This window comes from Diorhabda sublineata, chromosome 2 (assembly GCF_026230105.1).
Source record: "Diorhabda sublineata isolate icDioSubl1.1 chromosome 2, icDioSubl1.1, whole genome shotgun sequence".
Taxonomy (NCBI): Eukaryota; Metazoa; Arthropoda; class Insecta; order Coleoptera; family Chrysomelidae; genus Diorhabda; species Diorhabda sublineata.
The window spans coordinates 1226379-1247765 of record NC_079475.1 but is presented as its reverse complement, the minus strand read 5'-3'; the positions used below and the strand labels follow the sequence as shown (position 1 = coordinate 1247765).

The following is a 21387-nucleotide window of genomic DNA, read 5'->3' as shown; positions in this document are numbered from 1 at the left end:
CGCCACCTTACCCCAAGACTTAATTCTGTTTTTTTCAATTACACAGTGTGTTACACCAAGTTTAAACGTCCGCAAATTATAATTTAATTAAACCCTAGGAATTGGTAGGTTAAACTGATTTAGTTAAACAATTTACAACCTATCATTCAAGTAATTTAAAAAAAACGATAATTATTGCTACAGATGTTACAAAATATTATTGTCTCTACTGTCATAAATAACAAGACATTTTTTTGGTTTACTCGTTGAAAGAATTCAATTGTAAGATCTGCAAAGATGATCTGGAGATTGTAGAGATGAGATTTCCCAGAAGACTAATTAATAGAGTGAACCATTTTACAAATATGGATAATTTTACCATTTTTACAATGTTCATATCCTTGAAATTAACAGTTATAAAAATTTTGAAGCAACTTGAGGATCGATTTCACTTCTTTCAGTAGCCATAGATTAACTTTCTCATATCTCAATCTAGGTTGTTTTTGATGTAATATCCTATGATCCTTGGTGGAGTTCAAAACTGTCAGCGAGGATAATGATATTTTATCGATTTTCCATTATTTTTATATTGTTGTTTGATCCAAAGTTTCCAAATTAATCACGATGAGATAATATGAAATTTATTGGATTTGAAACTCTACTATGTTGGTATGTACATTCCAAATCAGTTTTTGAATTAGAGTTGGTGGTAGAACATTTGAAAAACATTGTATGTTCGATAGTTTGGTCACTCGATGCTTGAAGATTATCAACTGAAGTATCCGGATCAACTTGGATGGTAGACGTTACTTCAAAAACTAGTCAACAGAAGATGGTGCATAAACTACAGCAGTAAATATATTCCTACTAAATGGACAGGTGAATCCAGTAATTGCATTTCGATCGTCGACTGGAAAAGACAATTCCAGGAATCTGATGGATAATCATTGTTTATCATAAACGTACTGAACATTCAATCTTTCATAAAAATTATAAGAAAACTGCTTTTTTTCAATTCATTCAATTAACATAGACCTATCAGTAATTTCATATTTGCTTGTAATTTAATATAGACGATCCCATTCTATGGATAACTATTGAATTTTGTTGCAGGAAAATCTTATACTATGATAGGAAGTCCGGAGAACGCCAATACACCTGGAATCATACCTTGTGCAATATCTTGGCTCTTCAAAGGAATTAACGAACAAAGACAGAAGACCGGTGCTAGATTTTCAGTTAGAGTATCAGCAGTGGAGATATGTGGTCCGACGAATCAGCTCAAAGATCTTTTAGCAGGTTATGCGAATGGTAAGCGCACCAATAATCTCTTGTTTCACAATTACTTTTCATCATAACTGACAGATACATCTATGGAAAAGCGGTGAAACCAACGCTTCTGTATAGAGCGGAGATTTAGAAAAGATAAACTACTAACATTATAATAGTCAAGCAGTTAGCTGCTGTGGGGATACCTTTCCTGTTAGCTATCACAAAGGCCTACAGAACGGCCCTCATATCTGCACTCGACGTATTAATGACCCCTAGACACACAAGGTAATATATAACTCACGCGTTACAACCAAAGAACAACCACCACCTAAACAATTATACCAATCCATCACACCAGACGTATAGATTTATACAGATGCAAGCGATAAAGACGTTTCTAAAACCATCGGTATCTACATAAGACAAAGACATAATACTACGAATACAGAATACTAAATTAGACATCAATAAATTGGAGATGTTAGCAGAAACAAATACTTTTAAACGTTGATTCAACAAATGTTATAAAATAATTATCCAACAACATTAACAGAGAAAAGATAACAATGAATGGAAAAAAGAAGAGGCATGAAAACAGACGACTTGGACACTTACAGTCAGTATGTTAAATCATCCGACAAAACAAGACATGAAAACAGAAAAAAACAACACTACAACTCACGACATGGCAAACCCAATGGGAAAGCTCCACCAAGGACAGAAAAATATTCAATATAATTAACAAAATGCCCCATAAAAGCAAGAGCCAAACTATCAGAAAGATTAAGACAAGAGAAAGACCAAGATTCACTAACAGATACAAACTTGACAAAGAAACATTTAATTACATTGCTGAACAAATTGGAAGCAAAAGTGATTTTGGACGATGAGGATTGAACCTATCCATATCAATTAGCTTCAGTTTTCTTATTCTCCTTCATCTCATGCCGTATTCTGATTGAACGTTAGCGACCACGTTTTTAAATGCGTCTCTGTCCCATTATGCTCTGTAGCAGTTGGTATTTGTCGTTGCGTAAGATGTTTTTCTTATCTTAATAATTGTACAGCTTTCTTTTGCGACCAATGAGACTTAGTACTTCGTCGTTGGTGATTCTGTCAGTCCATGGTATCTTCAGGATGCGTCTATAAGGCCACATCTCAAATGCCTTAAGTTTTTTTATCATTTGAGCTTTCAAGGTCAAAGTTTCCAGCAGTACTGACCACACATAACATTCCATGAATCCTATTCTGACGTGGAGGAACATTGAGGAATACTTGACAAATGCCTTTCGGGTTATTCCAATTCTGTTGTTGATTTCTTCGCCTGGATCCATTTGAGCGTTTATGACTTCAATTTTAGTTTTAGTTAATTTCAGTTACTCACATCCATTTATCTATATTTTCCTCCTTCTTTTCAAATCTTCGTACAATATGTTTTTAAAATGAAGAATAAACGCAGATCTTACTTCCTCGACAATTTTTGGACCGTGGTTGTTGGGATGGTTTCTTCTTGACTGTGATTTCTCTATAAATAGTTAGCAGCCATATGTCGAAAGGTATGAATGATTTTATTCTCAAAGCCCGACACGCGCATCACGAGATAAAGCTGAATGAGCAATAAACTTTCAATTCACTTCTATTATTTTGCCTATTGCTCCACTTTTATCCGGATCTTTAATCATCTATGATATGATATTTTCTAGTTGTGGTTCTGGTATTGATAGTTCGACGACAATTCCGTGTCTCTTCTTTCTAATTTGGACAGTATGATGTGCAGTATCTAGTAAAGGATTTTCAGTTGCCATGATCCGTGAGAAATCGGATAAAGTTTCCATGATTCCTTCTCGTCCATATTTTTATATCTGGTATTTCCCATCTCCTTTTTCTTTTCCATTAGTAGGTCTATCAATGACTGATCACTGATAATAAGGATTTCCTCCTCCTCCTATATGATCCCTTTGGAGACTTCGACATGCTTCCCTTTCATTTTAATTGCAGCGCATACAGTGATATTGAAGCAGTACTGCTCTACATCATTTATCACTATCTCTGTTTTTTTCTACAGCTAATTCGAATCGTTTCTTGTGTAGATATTCTTTTATTTTTGTCATGAAGTGTCAGTTTTTATTTGTAAGTCTTCTATATATCTTCTACGGCTATATCGTCCGCATAACCATTTAGAGTAACGTCTTTTGGACTGTTGAGTCTCAGCAGGTCGTCATAAAGTATGTCCCAGAAGGTTGGTTCAAGAACCAAGTCCTGCAGAACGCTACATGTCATATTTGTCCCATTTGTCCCTCAACATCTGTCAAAATTGTTCTATCTGTAATGTAATTCATTATTTTGCTATTTTTCGTTATTCCGTGATTCTCATGGTGTGCAGATATCCATCATTAATAAATCTACGACCACCTCCACTGCTCTGTGGTTGATGTCCCAGTTATAATCTTATAGATCAACTTTAAGGTTTAAATCTAACTCATTTCTTTATCATATATTGTACTTACCACATGTTCAAATGCAATTCAAAGGATTTAGAAAAATTAGATTTTAATTTTAGATTTCTCAATTTTACAGAGTGGATTAGATACTGAATTTCAGTTAATACTCTTATCGAATCGGTCACGAGTTTTATTAAGTAGTCGGGCCTGCCTTTTCGTTTACCTGAAATATCCTCCTTCCGAGTTGGTGCATCGTTATCTCAATGGATTATAAATTGTTCAATCTCTTAGTTATGATTTTTCTAAATACAATATAACGAAATTATAACACGTTTATTCATGAAAATTAGATGATAAGACATTGATTATAATAAATGGAAGTGAATGATTGGAAATTTCGATCCGACCCCATATTTCAATCAATAATCGTGTAAAGTATTTTCAGTTATGTTGTACATTAAGGCCGTGTAGATTCGTATCCATGCTTTTCACCCCTTGTACCAAGACTATGACGGATTGTATTTCACTTACACCTTGATACCTCATTCATCATTCTACCTTTGTTTATATTTAATCTTTTCCATGATAAACGTCGTTGTACGTACACTTCGTATACCGTATGTTGACTAGTTATTTATAGGAAAAATTTGACATTCTGCAAATAAGTTCATGTCTCTACTCATATGAAAGTCTGATCTTTTTGTTTTTATTAATGATTTCCGATAATTTTCAGAAGATTTTTCACATAAAAATTCCATTTTTTGTATTCTATAATAAACTGAATCAATTTTAAGCTGAAATATAGAAGCGATGATCTTCAATTTTTATTGAATTTTTTCCTTATTTTTTTTAATGTCCTCCAAATTTTTAAGAAAAACATAACGATTACTAGAATATGAAAAGCTCAAACTACAAACTCTTCTTTATTTTGGAAACCAAATTGAAAGTTTAACGTAATAACTATCGAGATGATAGTTGAACATTGTAAATAATTCGATCAGTTCTTTAACTCCCCATTCTTCAATGGAAAGGAAAAAAAAATCTTCTCTGAAATACTATCTTTGGCTGTACATTACATGTGTTGTTTAAAGAGTTCCGATCAAACAGGAATCAGATACTCACTGAGATAAAGAAACTCTGCCCAAAACAGCGGGATTCAAAATAGGACATAAATTTTTCTACGTGATCTGCTATGCTGAAGATGTTGTTATTAATTCCAATATCTAGAATAACTTCCAAAGGCTATTACTTTCCTTTAACACTAGAACAAATAAACTAAACGTGCTCATCAACACCGAGAAGACCAAAATGCCTGGTAACGTTCAAAGAACAGATATGATGTAAGTTGAAAATCGACTCAAAAATTATCATACAATTGAATACCTTGAAGAGAAAATAACAAGCTATGAAAAACAAACAATGGAAGCTTCCCGAATTTCGGAATGCCCCAAAGATATAGTTGGAAAATAATGATTTGGAAACTCTCTACTGCTTTTCTCTTCTGTGACTTCTGTAAGTCTCTCTCTTTCTGTGGCTCCGTTTTCCTCTATTTCATCACATAGCAGTTCATCAAAGTATTACCTCTACCTATTCAGTTTACCTTTACTGCTTTCTATTAGACAACCGTTTCACTTCGATATTAACTCTGCTCAACCACGACTGATCCCTTTTTGTATCTTGATAAAAATTTCTTATCCATCCATCTCTGTTCATATAATATTCTTCTATAAATTTCAAATTATTTTTCACTTATATCTGCGTTTTTCCTTTGATCTGTATATTCCTCTCTTGACCTGTCCAAACCACCTAACCTAACCATTTTGAAATTGTTCAACTGTAAGTTCGTTATTCAAGCTATCTACTTGATATTTCATGAGATTGTGTGTTCTTATTGTCGTTTATTTCTTTAGTTTCGTCATCTTCAATATGTGGTTGCAGTCAGCTTCTACATCTTAGTAACTTTGAGTTACTTTATTTGCTTTTCGTGCTTTTTTTTCTATTAATGAATAATTAAAGTACTTGATACCAAATGTAAATGAAGAAGTATGAAACGACTGTAAGACCTATCATTAAAAACGTAGCAGAAACAGATACTACAGACGATTTGAATAGACGAAATAAAGGGCCAATCGCTCACAACGAAAAACTGCAGTTTTCATTGACAATCGTTACAAAAACAACTGTATGGTCAAGATTCTTCAACAGTTTCGTTGCTTGGATGGTTACTTCGATGATCTCTTCTTTATTCACTGTATATAAATGTTCATAGATTATAGACAAAGCCTATAATCTGAACCAAAAGCGATTAAATACGTTTTTCTTTTTCAAAGACCCACGCGTATCCTACTGACTGCGCCAGTTAAAATTTGTTTTTCGTGCTTTTTTTTATCAATAAATAACTAAAATACATAACGACTGTGAGACCTACCATTAAAAACGTAGCAGAAACAGATACTACAGACGATGTGAATAGACTAAATAAAGAAATCGAGGAGTATTCAATGCAAGATTCCACACGATACCATAGGGAATGAAGATAATGAATAGTAGAGTGAAATACAGGTTGAATCAAGGTAGATAAGAGAGAATAAGACAGTGCTTGTTAAGAATGCAAAAATGAACAGCCCAGAAGGAAGAAGATCACATATACTATGGTGAGAATGCTGGGCTTCGACTTCCGGAGAACAGGGAAGGTAGTAAACCATAAATGTAGTCATGCATGAAATGAGAAGAATATACATTTAATATTGATAGTACATCACTTTTTAGATTGAAAGAATGTCGATTTAATAAGCACTGAGGTAAGACAGAGCCCTTAGTGATATTCATACTAAAAATACTGCACCCACAATGTAGTGTCTCTGATGACGATAACCTAGTTATCGAAACGAGCTATGAGGATATGAGTATGGGCTAATCACCTTAGGGTGTTCACATTTGCATTTTGATCTGTATTGGATTTGAGATTTATCGATGTGGTGATACTGAAATCTAATAAAAATTCTGATTTTCACTTTTTTCTGTGCATTTTCAAATCGACTACTTTCATAGCGACTCCGTAAAGTATTTGTTCTATACCTATCACTGTTTTCGAAACAAATATTCAAAACATCACTGACACCGAATATACCACCTCGAACATCCCGAATCCTCAGTCATGTTTATGTTTAAAATTGAAATTACACACAAGTAGCAGATGTAGACGAGGGTGTTGATGTTATTAGCGACAACAATGTCCCAGAGAAGTTTCAGCAAGGAAACAAGGTGTCTTTCATATTGCCAACAGCCTGTCATCGTGTAGCAGATGTGGTTTATTGTTATCGAAAACTTCCGAAGAGCTTTCTTATAACATTTTTACGACCTTTTTTTCGAGTATACTGAATAAAGGGATGAGTTTCATGGAGTTTTAAGGAGCTTAAAACGTTCTTTATTTACGAGCATCTTTATGAATACTTAATATTTATAATCTGATTGTATGCCGGGTTTTTCACTTAATATTACTTTCTCGTGAGATTACTATGGAAGAATCGACTATAACAGAATTTGTAACAGCTTGTAGTTGATATAAAATTGCAACACTCACATTATGAATCTAGTTATTGATTTGCTGAACACAACAATCTTATAGCCGTTTAAAAACGCTCTATTAAAGTCGAAAAGCGTTTTTTATATTTTCACCACCAAGAAACTAGATTTAGAGAATTGGTCAAGTGAACAACAAAGTATTCAACGGTTACAATGGGCATTTGGTGATAAAAGTAGTTCACGGAAATAATTTTTGCTGATCTAGCGAGCTTGAAGAACGACGGATATAACTTGGTGATGAGAGAGGTGTTGGAAGGTCTATATCTTCGGTTGACACTAGAAATACTCATGTATCAATGGAGAATTGGCAATTGGCAAGAAAATATTGCTGAACGAAAGCTTTTTCGCTTGAAAAGTTCATAGAAGAACCGAACTTCAGAACTACCTGTTATTTGGAGAGATAGACTAAAACTTGTAAATGAAAAATGCTTTCAATTCGCTGAAGAATTTTTTTGTTTTATATAAAGTGCCACTTGAATGGGTGAATATTAAAAAATTATGTATTTTTAATATTAGATTTTGAAATATGCTTTCCAGTAGTGGATCAAAAATTTTAAAAATAATCTCCACGTGTTTCTCGAGGTCACTTTTGTTATAATTTTCATTCCCTTAAGCTGTAATATGATCAGTTTCTAGGATATATATTCCGGGAATCTATTAGATTTTATGGTGCAGGTTTTATATCCAGGTCTAGTTAAACGGAAGCGAGTTATTTCACAAAAAGACTAAAGTTAGAATAAGATCGAAAAATTTGCTACCTACTACATCCAATATTTATCCCAGACGTTGCACCGTGAAGTCTCTACTTATTGAGATCAATGGAGAAATTTTTGCGCGGGACAAATTTGAATCCAAATTGCAGTAGGACAACTTTCACTAAAGCTCGAAGAATGATTTTAATCATAGAATACGAAAAGCTACACTTTGAGCATTGAGACTTTCTTATTGCATGATTATTTAATATAAATAGTGAACATTGTAATCATACATTATAAATGAGACACTTTTCTATAAATTCAATTTATCTTTATCAATAACAAAGTTTTTATATCTTAAGTTAGTATAAAACAAATAAATCCATCCATACCTTTGGCTCGCATGTGAAATAGCAACATACTGTTTCGAGATTGAATTTAATTTACCGCTCGAAAATTTTAACGTGACGCAGGGGAAAACGGCACTTCTAAGATGACTTCAAAGATCTACTTGTATCCTACTGACTGCGCCAGTTATAAAGTTTTGTTGTAAAAAATTATATAAATTACAATCAATATATTAAGAACGAATTCTGAACAAAAGCTACAGACTAAGAAGATTTAATATACAATAAATTTCAAAGAACATGTAAGATTACAGAAGCGTATGAGGCATTCACAAAACACACGCAGGCGAAAAACGACACTTCTAAGATTACAGCTCTGGATATCACAATCAGGGCAGCCAACCGCTCAAAACGAAAAACCGCAGTTTCTACAGACAGCCGTTACAAAAATAACTGTAGAGTTAGGATTTTTTTAAAAGTCTCGTCGCTGGGGAGGTTGATTCGATGAACTATTCTTTATTTACTGTATTTATAATATTAATAGATTATAGACAAAATCTATAATCCGAACAAAAGCGATTAAAAGAAAACACTTTTTTCTTTTTTGAAATTTTTTAAAGACTCACTCGTATCCTACTGACTGCGCCACTTGAAATTTTTGACAATAAAGTTTGGTTAAAAAAAAATTAAGCAAAGTACAATCAATATATCAAGAACGAATTCTGAACAGAACCTACAGACTGACAAGACTGAATATCTAATGAATTTTTGAGAATATAAAAGATCACAAAAGTATGAAGATAGCTTTTTATCATAAAAACAACTGGCTGTAACTCGAAAATGCAATTTTTAATTCAGAAATAAAAAGTAGATCCACTGCAACCGAATCTTGAGTAGTACACGGTGGTACACGTGATGGAATAATTATTATTTAATGGCAACCTCTAGAAAGTGAAAGATGACTATGTAAAAGCAGTAACAAATACAGCGACGATCTGGTCACTATACTCGGATAATAGATAATAGCTTAGAACAGAAAAGTGTGGGAAAATCTATGGGAGAATCTTTAATTTCATCCGCTGATGTGCAAGTCCAAAAAAACTATTATGATTCAACTATGATTGCACATTATTTGTAGAAAACACCCTAATGTTTTCACAGTTCCATCTTATTACTGAGGGGGAGCACTTCAGTCCATTCCTACATCTCTTCTATACAATAAATCAAAAGCTTTGTCCATTTTCATTCAAAACTAGCTGGTTTGACAGACTTCGTACTATCTCAGTCAATAAATAGAAAAATAAATTAAAAAATAAAAACATGCTCGGTATAAATGAAGTTTTATCATTATTATCGAATAATTACACATGATGCTGCTTACTCACAAAACAGAGTTTTCCCAAAACACTGACTATTTATAAAGATTCAATTTGATATTGCAGACATACACAGTTATCATACAGTCTGTTAATAAATTCAAAGCTTTCTGATAAACTATATTTTTTGTTTTGTTTTGTGGTGCGTCTATAAAGAAAGATGATCGTCCTTCAACGACTGGCCTTGCGATTTATTTATCGTTATCGCAAAGGCCAGACGTACCGGGAATTGTAAACATTTCAAATCGAAAAACTGGGAAAACAAATCTTTAGATATCCTGTTCGAAGACGATCCACACTAGAGTACTAGACAAATATCCAGGGAACTTGATATTTCGCAAACTGATGAAAATTTTACGTGGATAAGTTTCATCCACACAAAGTAACGTTGGTTCAAGAGTTGTCAGATGACGATTCTGATAAATGTGAAGAGTTTGCAGACCTAATGATGTAAAAATCGTACAAGCCGTTCCCGAGATAATCGAGGCGTTACATACATAAAAATCACTTTATATATTTTCTTATCAATATTAGTCAACTTCTCACTACAATTTCTTGATTTCAGATTCCGAACAATCGCCGGGAATGTATCTTAGAGATGATCATCTATTTGGTAACCAACCACCCCACTGCGAATTACGTGTACCAAGTGCAGAAAGAGCAGCTCATTATTTAGATGCTGCGATTGATTGTAGATCTTGTCACAGAGAAGATTCCAGAGACTCACATTTTTTATTTACTCTACATGTCTATCAATACAGCGTCGCTGGAAAAGGAGGAGGTAAGTTAATAGTTAGAGCAACAATTCAGTCCATCCTTAATCCACACAAGTGAATATTTTAGCGTATTGCATCAAATAAAGATCCGTTTTGAGAACACGACTAAATACCCAATGTACTTCGAATACATTAATACATAATCCACACAAATAATTGAACTAAAATTAAAAATCTGGGGAGATGGTTTTGAGCTACTAAACGATAAAACCATATTTTGATATCAAGCTCACCAAATATCAAATATAAATTCCTATTTTCAAATCATGAAATGAAAAACAAAATGTTGTCTCTCCATCGATGTAACTTCGATATAATTTTTTTCTCTATTTTTGTTGCTAAATTTTCAGTAAATATCTTTGATATGATAATTTAAGGAAATAAAAAAGAAGATGTCAGATGTAGTTTTGATGATGCTGAGAAAAAAATTGAGAATGAAATAGTCATTTCAGGCTATTGTTCATACCTGAGCTCAGGCATTGCAACATCAGTAATGGCGTAATGGGCAGAGGAACGCGATCTTCGCAGATGTGTTCCATTAAACATCACTTATAAATAGTAGACAAAGAGTTAATTGTATTTGATGGAAATAGGACAGATGATATAGGTGGTTAGGTACAAATGATAATAGATTATATAGTGATCAAGTGGTGGTCAATATACTTTACAGTCACAGTCCATTATTAAGAAACAATATGCACTGATTTCACCCAAGATGGCTGATCTGGATCCAATAAAGCTTGGTAGTTACGAAAAGCTATTGTCGATCATAATCAGTTATCAGAAACTACATAGCAGTTAACATATGTTGTATAACATTGGATAAATTACGCGTAAATTTCATTGTAGCAATTCACAGCATACCAAAGGGATTTGATACTGATAGTAATAACTATTCACGCTGTATATTCTTATATGAATTGAAATATTATCATGTCTCAGTTATTCTTATAATTTTCTGTTGATACGAATTGTATGTTTCATAGTTGCAGGAGGTAGAAGCCGTTTACATCTCATAGACTTAGGTAACTCAGACCGGGGAAAATCTAGTGGCGGAATCTCGTTATCAGGAGTTGGTAATATTATTCTTGCTATATTCAATAGTCAAAAACATCTTCCGTACAAAGAGCACAAATTAACACGTTTGTTAAAAGAATGTCTTGGTTCTGTAACTTGTCATGCTACAATGATAGCTCACGTATCACCTTTAGCTAGTAACTACTTGGATACACTCACAACGGTACAGTTGGCTTCCAGGATACACAGGATGAGGCGAAAAAGGATCAAGTTTGTCTCTACCGCTACTGGAAATGGATCAGGAGGTAAGTTTAAGTAAATAATCTTACAAATATTTGTTCCAAGATGGGTTGAATATATAAATGAAATAGTATTTAATTGAATGTAACTAAATTCCACCGTTGAACCTTGACGTTATTGACGAGACCCAGTGGTCACCATTCTCCCATTTGGAAAGAGAACGATGCAAATACGGATGAGTCCATTTTTATGAGATTAATCCGAGGCGCAAACAATCATACCGATGGATTAATGGTATCGGGGCTTTAATCTGGTGTCGCGAGAAACATGACGAAATTTCAAGGATTCTGAAAGAGCAAGGACCATGAGAAATGGGAAAAAAATAGGAGAGGCCACGGCTTCAGCTAAGGTTGTATCGACCTCGATCCTTCCTTCAGCAAGACTTTCAAACTAAGAAATTTGGATAAAACCTGCTAAGAGACCAGAAATTGGTCTCTGATGAATTTTCTTAGTAAATGTTGTTTCAGGCTAAAATTCTTTCTTTCTTAAAAGCGGTGATTATAGCAAAGTATAAGGTCTGATAAATGATTGTTAATACTAAATTTGTTTGCTGCGCTTCTGAGCGTAAAATAAAACTTCTATAGTACCCTGTTCATTTCTATGTGTTTGATTTATGTCTGTTAGTAGCGTTCGTGATAAAAATTGAGAAGCAGATTCTAAAGCAACACGTCTCGATCAAATGAGAGTGAAATTATTTTTGAGAATTATATTGATGAAAAGCCAAAGAAGTTGATCCTTGAAGAAGGATATTCAATGTGACATATTTTAGATGAGAAAAACATCGTTCTAGCTTCAGTTATATGATCCAATAAAAAAACTACTATACTATGAAGCTTTCGTTTTTAATTTTCTTTAAGAAAAAACTAGAACAAAAAATTTGTTCCTGTGAAAATGGTTAATATAATATGGTCATAGCATTAACAAAAAATCAATGCTGGAATTTATTGGATACTGAGTTTAACTTAATTCGTTCTTGTTTTTCTCTGAAATAACTATATCGAATAAAGGTTTAAATTTAATTACTGAGTTTTCTTCTCATAGATTACTGTTTACCTCATATTCCGCGATTGTTCTGAGTCCACTGTATTAACAGAGAACTAAAAAAGCGACTATAAGCTGAATCATTCCATTTTCTTTATCTGCAGCCTGTTATTTGGTCGATTAAGTCCATTGGATTGAGGAAATATGGCTATAAACCAGTGGGATATCGTTATTTACGACTCAAAGACAGAAACAAAACATTACATTTCCTCGAATGCCTTGGCGGCAAGCTAAACAAAAAGTTAAGTGAAATTTAATAGGATAATTTCTTAAAATCGCATCAATGTCGAGAGAAAGTGCAATTTCAGGATTTGTTAAAAATGAGCTTGAGTATATTTTGGAAGAGAAAATACAATGGTTTTTTCTCATTTTCAAAAATTCTTATGAAACTCTAAATCGTTTCATGTTGAATTGAAATCTTGATGTATGTCGTTTCCAATTATTTATATCATAATGATTTATTAACAAAATGATTTTAGGTAGCTCTGGTGAAGATGGTTCCAAAACAGCAGGTACTAGTAGTGAACCGGATCCATCAAGTAGTGATTTATCCGCTGATACTGTTATATACGTTGGTAGAGCCGACGATGCAACAGATGGAGAACATCCGCCCGTGTACATACCAAGCCTCAACTCAGGTGACAATCGATGCTCGATGAGTAAAGCTTTAAGAGGTGAACTATCATCATTATCAAGATTAGCTAGTTCTTTAGATATCATTTTCAGGTTCTATAGCCGAACAGAAGCCTCAGTCTTCAAAGTTGATCAAATCTAAAGACAAAGTTATCCAATCAAGAAACATATCAAGAAATAATTCGAATTATAAAAGTTCCCCAAGTCATAACTGTTCCACGAAATTTTCGCCAAGTCGAAAAGATGCTGCGAAAGTTAGAACGGATTCGCCTATGTATTCCAAAAATGAGTGTAGTGATGAACAATGGATAGACGGACCCCGAGTATCCAAATCAAAGGTAAATGCTACTTATGTGTCGAGAGCTAAATAAAAACTAATATTTACAGTTGGATATGGCTTTTTTGTTTTTCAAAATATCATCCATTGATATCAATACCAATCAATTGAGCATATTTATAATTCAGATCACTCTTCAACCACTTCCTCCCGTTGACAGTGACATCAATAAAACAGATACATTAAAAAAATTGGAACTTTCGTTTCTTGTCAAGTTTCTCAAAAATCTAGTCTAATCAGTATAGGATCTTGTTTATCAAAGTTAAATAAGTATTGGCACTGAGCTATTGAAGGGCTTAGTATGAAACAAACAACAATTTGATGATAGTGGTTGAAATTGCGCTAAAGTGCAATATTACGAATAGCAAAACACGTTTCGAATAATTTGCAACGCCTTATTTCATTCATACTAACTTATTCATAAAAAATTAATCAAATTTCTAACCAAATACATTTTGACAATGAGGTTATACTTTTTGAAGAGCACAAGCACTAGTTGATAGACCTGAATAACATTGAATTTAAAAAATTGTTGATTATCTTAGGTGGTCGAAGCTTTTCATCTTATGAAAGAAAAATATCACATACGTAAATGTGAAACGTGGATAGATGGTCCCATGAAAGAAGATGGCAACTCTTCATATGGATATATGGACAGTCACAAGAAAAACATGATAAGAAAGTGGGTGGAGCATCAAACGATTCAAATACAAAAATCAAGACATGTTATTCCGAGGGCGTCACACGTAAAATTGAAGGAATCCGTGAAAGAATTAACGCAGTTCAAATCTAGTGAACACACTAATGGAGTAGATGAGGTGATAATTAGTTATAGATTTTGCATTCTCTTATTTCTACGTTCTAAGTCTCAATGATGTAGACAGTTTTTTTATTTTCCACTAGGCGCGCAGTTTCTTGTGACGCGGTATCTCTCAGATACATGCATGTAAATAATGTATTATTTTATTTGAATTTATCAGTTTACGCCTTAAGCTATTAACAATCCTTCATTTCTTATTAATAACTAGACAAAAACCTGTGAAAACCGGTTACTTTACCATCATCTCATTGCCCCGATTGCACACATGCAAACCAGTTTTTGTTCGTTCGTTATTTTCATGGAGTACTATACTCCAAACCACTGCCCCATACGTGATTATGGATCTCACATAACCATACGTTTTTTCCACAGGACATGAAATCAATTAAACTAGATAATTTGAAGCAAATCGATACGCAAGAAATCCAAAAAAGTCCTAGTAAACCCCCTTCTATTGAAGAAGATGGTGAAGATGAAGATGAACCAAAACTACCTCCAGCTCTTCCACTCATACAACCCTTAAGTAGTCGAGAAGTATCCCTCGAAAGTCTAGATCAAATTCTGAAAGATAGAATGATATCCAATGCAGAATATAATAGTTATCAGAAGCTTGCTTATGAAGAAGCGAACGGTCAAGAAGAAATATTAGAAATAATTGAAGTGGAGGAACCGTTGGAACCAGTACCGACTCAAGATAGTTGTCTTCAAGTAACCGAAGAAGATATTGCTTTGTGTATGGGGTATATGGAAAATCCATTGCCGGAAGATGATCAGGAGAGTCCCTTTGATCACCCCCTTAGGATTCTTAGCCAAGAAAATTTAACTGCAATATCAAATTTGACGGACTCCATGTCGGCTTTTAGTGATCTTGAACGGATATTACCTAGGTATCATTTAGATACGAACGGATATTTCAATGACTATGAGGATGTTGATAATCCTAGTTCATACACCATTGAAGAACCTTCAAATAAAAAATTGAATCAACTAACACGTCTTCATGAACTTTATAGCAACGAACTTTCAAAAGCGAGAGTAGGTCATCTAGATTCTTCCAGATATAGTACAAATGACAAGTTTCTTACTAGATGTGAATCTTTGACACTTGCAGATATGTTATTTGGTAGTGAAAAGGAAAGGAATGACGATGGAAGCATATACAGCGAACCTGTTTACGTGCAGAAAAAATTTTGCGAAAACTGCAAAATAAATATGTGCGGACAAACAGCGTCTCAGAATTGGCACATGGATGGATCGTTTTTTAGTAGTACTCAGAATATTTACGAGAAGAGTCAATTGGATTCTGGAGGAGGATTCCAAAAGTAAGTATATTTGTCTGATTGTGGATCTTCCAAATAGCATGATTAGCATTCTATTTAAAAAATAATTTTCCCTAGTTGAAGTATCCGTTCATGTTCCGGTTAATATGATCAACAGCTTTCGTAATATTCTTCGGAGTTTGTTCCTACAATCCCAGCCTATTCGGAGGCAAATAAAACCTTCCACAAGCACTGCATCAAAAAATTAGAGAAGCGTTGGAATGATTCTATTGCTTTTGAGGGAGAAGTAAATCGATTTTTGCCAAAAATGCATCTGGGTCAGGCAATTTATCTATAAATTCCACTGCGAACAGAAATAGAGCGTCTTGTTTCAAATCTTCGGCAAGTGGCTTGAAAAGCGATTGAATACAAATAAATAAGGTATAATTACTCAAGAGATACCTTATAACAGAGATAAGGGACTAAAGAAGGAAATGGCTGTAAACCAGAAAACATAACATATTAATAATAATTTGATAACTGAGTAAATTAACTTTTGATAACGGATTATTCAGTTAAGAAATCAATCAAACGATGAAAAAGACCTATTTTGAATGAGAAAACAAGATGGAAGTCGAGCACGACAAAACATGCGAAGAGAAAAAACTTTCCGGGTCAACGAATGTGGAATGTACCACGATACGAGGATTTATATGAAAAACTTCCATCTTCTTGTTCCAATCAAAGATTCAATCCTTGTTTTACCTACAATGTTTTTGGGTGGACCAAGTAGCCCAGTGTCGCTATTGGGGAAAAAAGGAAAGATGAGAGGCTATTTTAGCAGGCTATCTCCCAAAAAAGAGATAACTAGCTCAAAGTACCTATAGTACCTATCTAAGAAATCGACTGATTGAACGATGACAACCCACGCAAGAAAAAGGATATAAGATACTGAAATTATTTCTTCAAAAGAATTTTCTTAGAAAAAATTAAAATTTTACAGAACTACTGGATTGGATCTCTATATTCATAAAATCCTGAGCAGCATCAACACAAATCTGTACGCGGAGAGACAGTACAAGATGTTATGATGATACCTGAATCTGGTTAACGCCAAGACCTATACCAAGGTCTTCAACGTGGACTCTACAGCGAAGTCTTGATTACTTTGAGCGCTGCTTATTTTATCTTGGATATTTTGGTTTCTTTTATTTCTGTTTCTGTTCAACTTGATACACCATATATATTAGCTTTTCAATGATTTTTCCAACGGCTAAAATGGTGGAATTATCTGTAAACGTTGCGATTATATATACTCAAGCTTCTATAGATCGCTGGTATACAGTGAGTACAATATTCCTACATCAATTTTTGTTAGTTGAGAGCATACTTCAAAATGTCTGATATGAGATCTTTGCAGTTCTGAATATTGACGTGTTAGTAACATACTCAACATTTAAGCCATTATGGAAAACTTGATCAAAAGTCTGAGTCTCGTTTAATAAAATGGTAGAGCGGATTCTCCTTTCAAAATTTTCCTATTACATCATGATGTTTTGAACTTGTTCTAAGATTTGGTGGATGCGGGATATGAATTAATTGATCTTTTCTTTTATATATTATATTCTTTTGAGGAGCTATTTTTCCGTAAAATTCGAAATAACGGGTGAGAAAAAGTGAGGTAATTTCCTAAGCAGGTTAACCAGGTTCAGGTATCATCATAACATCTTGTACTGTCTCTTCGCGTACAGATTTGCATCATGATTTCCCAATATAGAAGTCCAGTACAGGGGTGCTGTATAATTTATGTATATTCTAATTTTTTAAGAAAATTCGTTTGAAGTAATAAGTCTAACAACTTCATTATCTTATGTCCAATGTAACATTCCAGGTGGCTATTGTCATTAAATGTTTGCTTTTCCATTTATTTATTGTATTATCCTTTTCCTTGCTTAGGTTGTCAACGTTAAATCAGTCGAGGTTTCTGTTTGTACTTTGAGCTAGTTATCTGTTTTCTGGGAGATCTGAAACTGGTATTGGGCTGTTAGGTCCACCCAAAAGCATTGTAGGTAAAACAAGGATTGAATCTTTGATTGGAACAAGGAGTTGGAAGTCTACCAAATAAATCTTCGTATGGTGGTACATTCCACATTCGTTGGCCAGGAAAGTTTTTTCTCTTTGCATATTTTGTCCTGCACGACTTCTTGTTTTCTGATTGGTTCATTATCCAAAATAGTTCTTTTTGATCGTTTGATTGATTTCCAAACTGAATAATCCGTTATCAAAAGTTAATTCACTCAGTTATAAAATTATTATCAATATGTTATGTTTTCTCAGCTGGTGTTCTGGCTTACTGCCAGTTTCTGCTTTATTTCCTAATCTCTGTTATATGATCCGTGGTATCTCTTCAGTAATTATACCTTATTGATTTGTATTCAATCGTTTTTCAAGCTGCTTGCCGAATATTTCAAACATAGCGTTCTATTTCAGTTCACAGTGGAATTTACAAATAAATTGACTGATCCAGATATATTTTTTGCCAAAAATCGATTTACTTCTTCCTAAAGAGCAATCCAACACTTCTCTAATTTCTTGATGCCATGCTTGTCGAAGGATTTGACATTTGCTTCAAAATAGGCTTCAATTTCAGCAATTACTCCTTAATTTGGGTTGAATTTCTTACTGGAGAGCATTTTTTTTGCGATCAGCGAATAGCCAGTAGTCACTGAGAGTCAGATCTGGACTATAAGGTGGATGAGGAAGCAAGCCGAAGTGGAATTCATTTTATTCAATCATCGTTGTTATCGACTTGTGAATCGATGGATTGTATTAGTGAAACAGTGATTTTTTCCACGATTTTTGCATTCAAATGATCTAACAACAAAATTTAGTGCTTGCTATTAATTGTGTTTCCCTTTTGGAGATGTCGGTGAATATTATTCCAATCGCATCCTAAAATAATAAAGCTACAAACTTCCGAGCTGTCTGTTTTGTCTTTGGGACGTGGTTCACCAGCTGCAGTTCACTTAGATGATGATCGTTTTGATTTTAAATTGAAGTGATGGATCCATGTTTCATCCATCATCACATATGAACACAAGAAATCTTATTTATACGTTTAAACGTGGTCAAGCACTACTCTGAATCATTAACACGCTGTTGTTTTTGATCGACTGTGAGTAAACGCAGCACCCATTTTGAAAAAAGCTTTCTCGTGGTCAAATGATTATTCATAATTATGAACACCCTGCCTTAAGATATCTGACGCAATTCCAATTTACGATTATATCTAACCATATTGTGGACTTTTTTGATGTTTTGTGGAGTAACCACCTCAATTGGATAACCAGATAACCATCATCGGTATCTGTAAGACCACGTTAAAATTCAGCAAACCAATAACAAATGGTTCTTTTCTATGGAGCAGAGTCCGGATACTACTTTTAAAATCATTTCTGAGCTTGTATAGTATTTTTTTTTCATCAAGGAGCAATCCAATTTTGAATCCAAAATAACAAAAGTAGCTTCACTTAAATGGCTGTCACTTTTTTATGACTATCGAAATTTCGTGAAATTTTGAAAGTTGGTACTTTGCGAACGTTATATGTGTTATTTACCTTCCTAAAATCTATAAGATCGGAGATTTGATTCAGATCTGTGGGCTAAAATTAACTTATCAGTTGAAGAGTTTTCTCTTCTTCCACTTTACAGGGTGTCTTACGACGAATTAAAACTATCTATATATGGCAAAATACTTATAATAAAATCGGGTTCTTCCCGAAGTCGACTGTAATGTTATTATTTTGAATAGAACACCCTATATATTAATACAATTTTGAAATCTACGTGAAATTTTAGTAGAATTTTGTCTGAAAACTTTTTACGAAAAATACATACTTTTTGAGTTATTAATATTTTTGTAAAAAATTTGACCATTGCAGCCCCTTATAAATTATTTTTTTATGAGGATACCCTTGAAGATATGAAAATTGTTCCTATTCGGTTGCTTTTAGCAAGATCAGACGTTTTCGAACCTATGTTGATAAAGTTTCAATTCTATACAGGGTGTGTATAAAAAGTGTTCAAATTTTAACTTCATAAATATCAAATTTCTTTATTTTTATAAATAGAACCACCCGGTTTTTTCATTTTAATGCATTCAGGGATAAGAAATGAGGCATGTTTACTTTCTTTAACCTAAACCTTACCGTTCTACAGATATTAAATGTTTTCTGTAAAGTTTTAGAGATGTTATAGTATTTTGCCATATACATATAGTTTTAACTCGTCGTGGGACACCCTATATATCTGTATCCTTGGCTATCCATAACATCAATAAATTTTTGTCTTGTCTGTATCTTTTGATAATAAAATTCCTCCATAATGTCTAAATGTTTGTAAAAAACTATGTAGCGGCTTTTTGGTTTCAAATTCCAATTTTCCGAGTGCAACAAGCTCTATATTGATTGAGAAAAAAGTTCAAATTCGTGTAGATATCAATTTACAAAAATACAGATTTTGATTATTATATAAATCTTATTTTAGGTACAACCACAATCATCAAGATAATCTGTCCAATTTGCGCCATCCAGACGGAGCTTCAAATCCTAATTTGAAAGAAGAATTAATATCCTCAAGATTACCCGGAAATGGGACGTCCTGTAGTATTGCTACTGATTTTATCACGTCTCAATCTTCACCTCCACCTAACAGTCTTCCTTCAGGTAAAACAAAAATTTATTCTCAGGAAATTTACTCAAATTATAATCTTTATGTTTCCTAATCGTCTTGATTTTACGTCTCTTCTGTTTTTTTTGACATAATTTTCCGAATTTCATCTTATCCTTTTTTTACAGTAGAGAGATTGAATCGTGCCATCTTGAATCTAGAAACTGGAATAGCCGCTATCAAACTAAGTCGAAATCAAGGAGATGGAGGTCAAAAACTTGAGGAGTATGACAGCGGACACGACTCCACGCCAAGAACATCCAAACATAGTCCAGCCGCTATATCCAGAAGAGCTGAAAGTGGATACGACAGTATAGTCCGCGACTCGGAAAGCTCCAGTATAGATTCAGATCAAAGTAGAATTATCCATAATAGACGTGGTAAATGCAAACATAAACATGACAAATCATTTTGTTCGTGGTTTCTGAATCCGTTCACTTGTAAACATTTTGATGAACCACCAGAAACTCATTTTTAGATTCTATTTTTCTACAAATACCGACTTTGGTACTGAATGATTCCATTTTATGTAAACTACAGTATGTATGAAGATTATTTTGATAGTTGAGATATCTTGTTTTTTTTGTGTGATACTACAGAAGGTTATCAATTGAACAGCAATTATCTCATTCTTGTTTTTGTCTAAAAACTTTTGTGGAAAGTTAGGCAACATGTGCTACGACATGGGCTTGGTTATGAAGATACAAAGACATGTCAAACTCTCAAACTTTCACTAGTTTGGTGTAAGCTCTTTATAGTTGATGGAAACTTTTTACCTCGA

General features: G+C 33.7%; 1 protein-coding gene across 1 annotated transcript in view; it reads left to right on the top strand.

The window, feature by feature from the left end:
- LOC130452990 (kinesin-like protein CG14535) overlaps window positions 1–21135 on the top strand; it is a 252562-nt gene extending 231427 nt beyond the window's left edge. The window contains exons 5-13 of the mRNA XM_056792558.1: window positions 1093–1290; window positions 10261–10476; window positions 11458–11793; window positions 13309–13503; window positions 13556–13800; window positions 14345–14617; window positions 14992–15941; window positions 20424–20602; window positions 20735–21135. Of these exons, the coding sequence (XP_056648536.1) occupies window positions 1093–1290; window positions 10261–10476; window positions 11458–11793; window positions 13309–13503; window positions 13556–13800; window positions 14345–14617; window positions 14992–15941; window positions 20424–20602; window positions 20735–21084 (2942 nt within the window). The 3' untranslated portion in view covers window positions 21085–21135. The remainder of the gene's footprint in view (window positions 1–1092; window positions 1291–10260; window positions 10477–11457; window positions 11794–13308; window positions 13504–13555; window positions 13801–14344; window positions 14618–14991; window positions 15942–20423; window positions 20603–20734) is intronic.
- The last annotated feature ends 252 nt before the right edge of the window (window positions 21136–21387 follow it).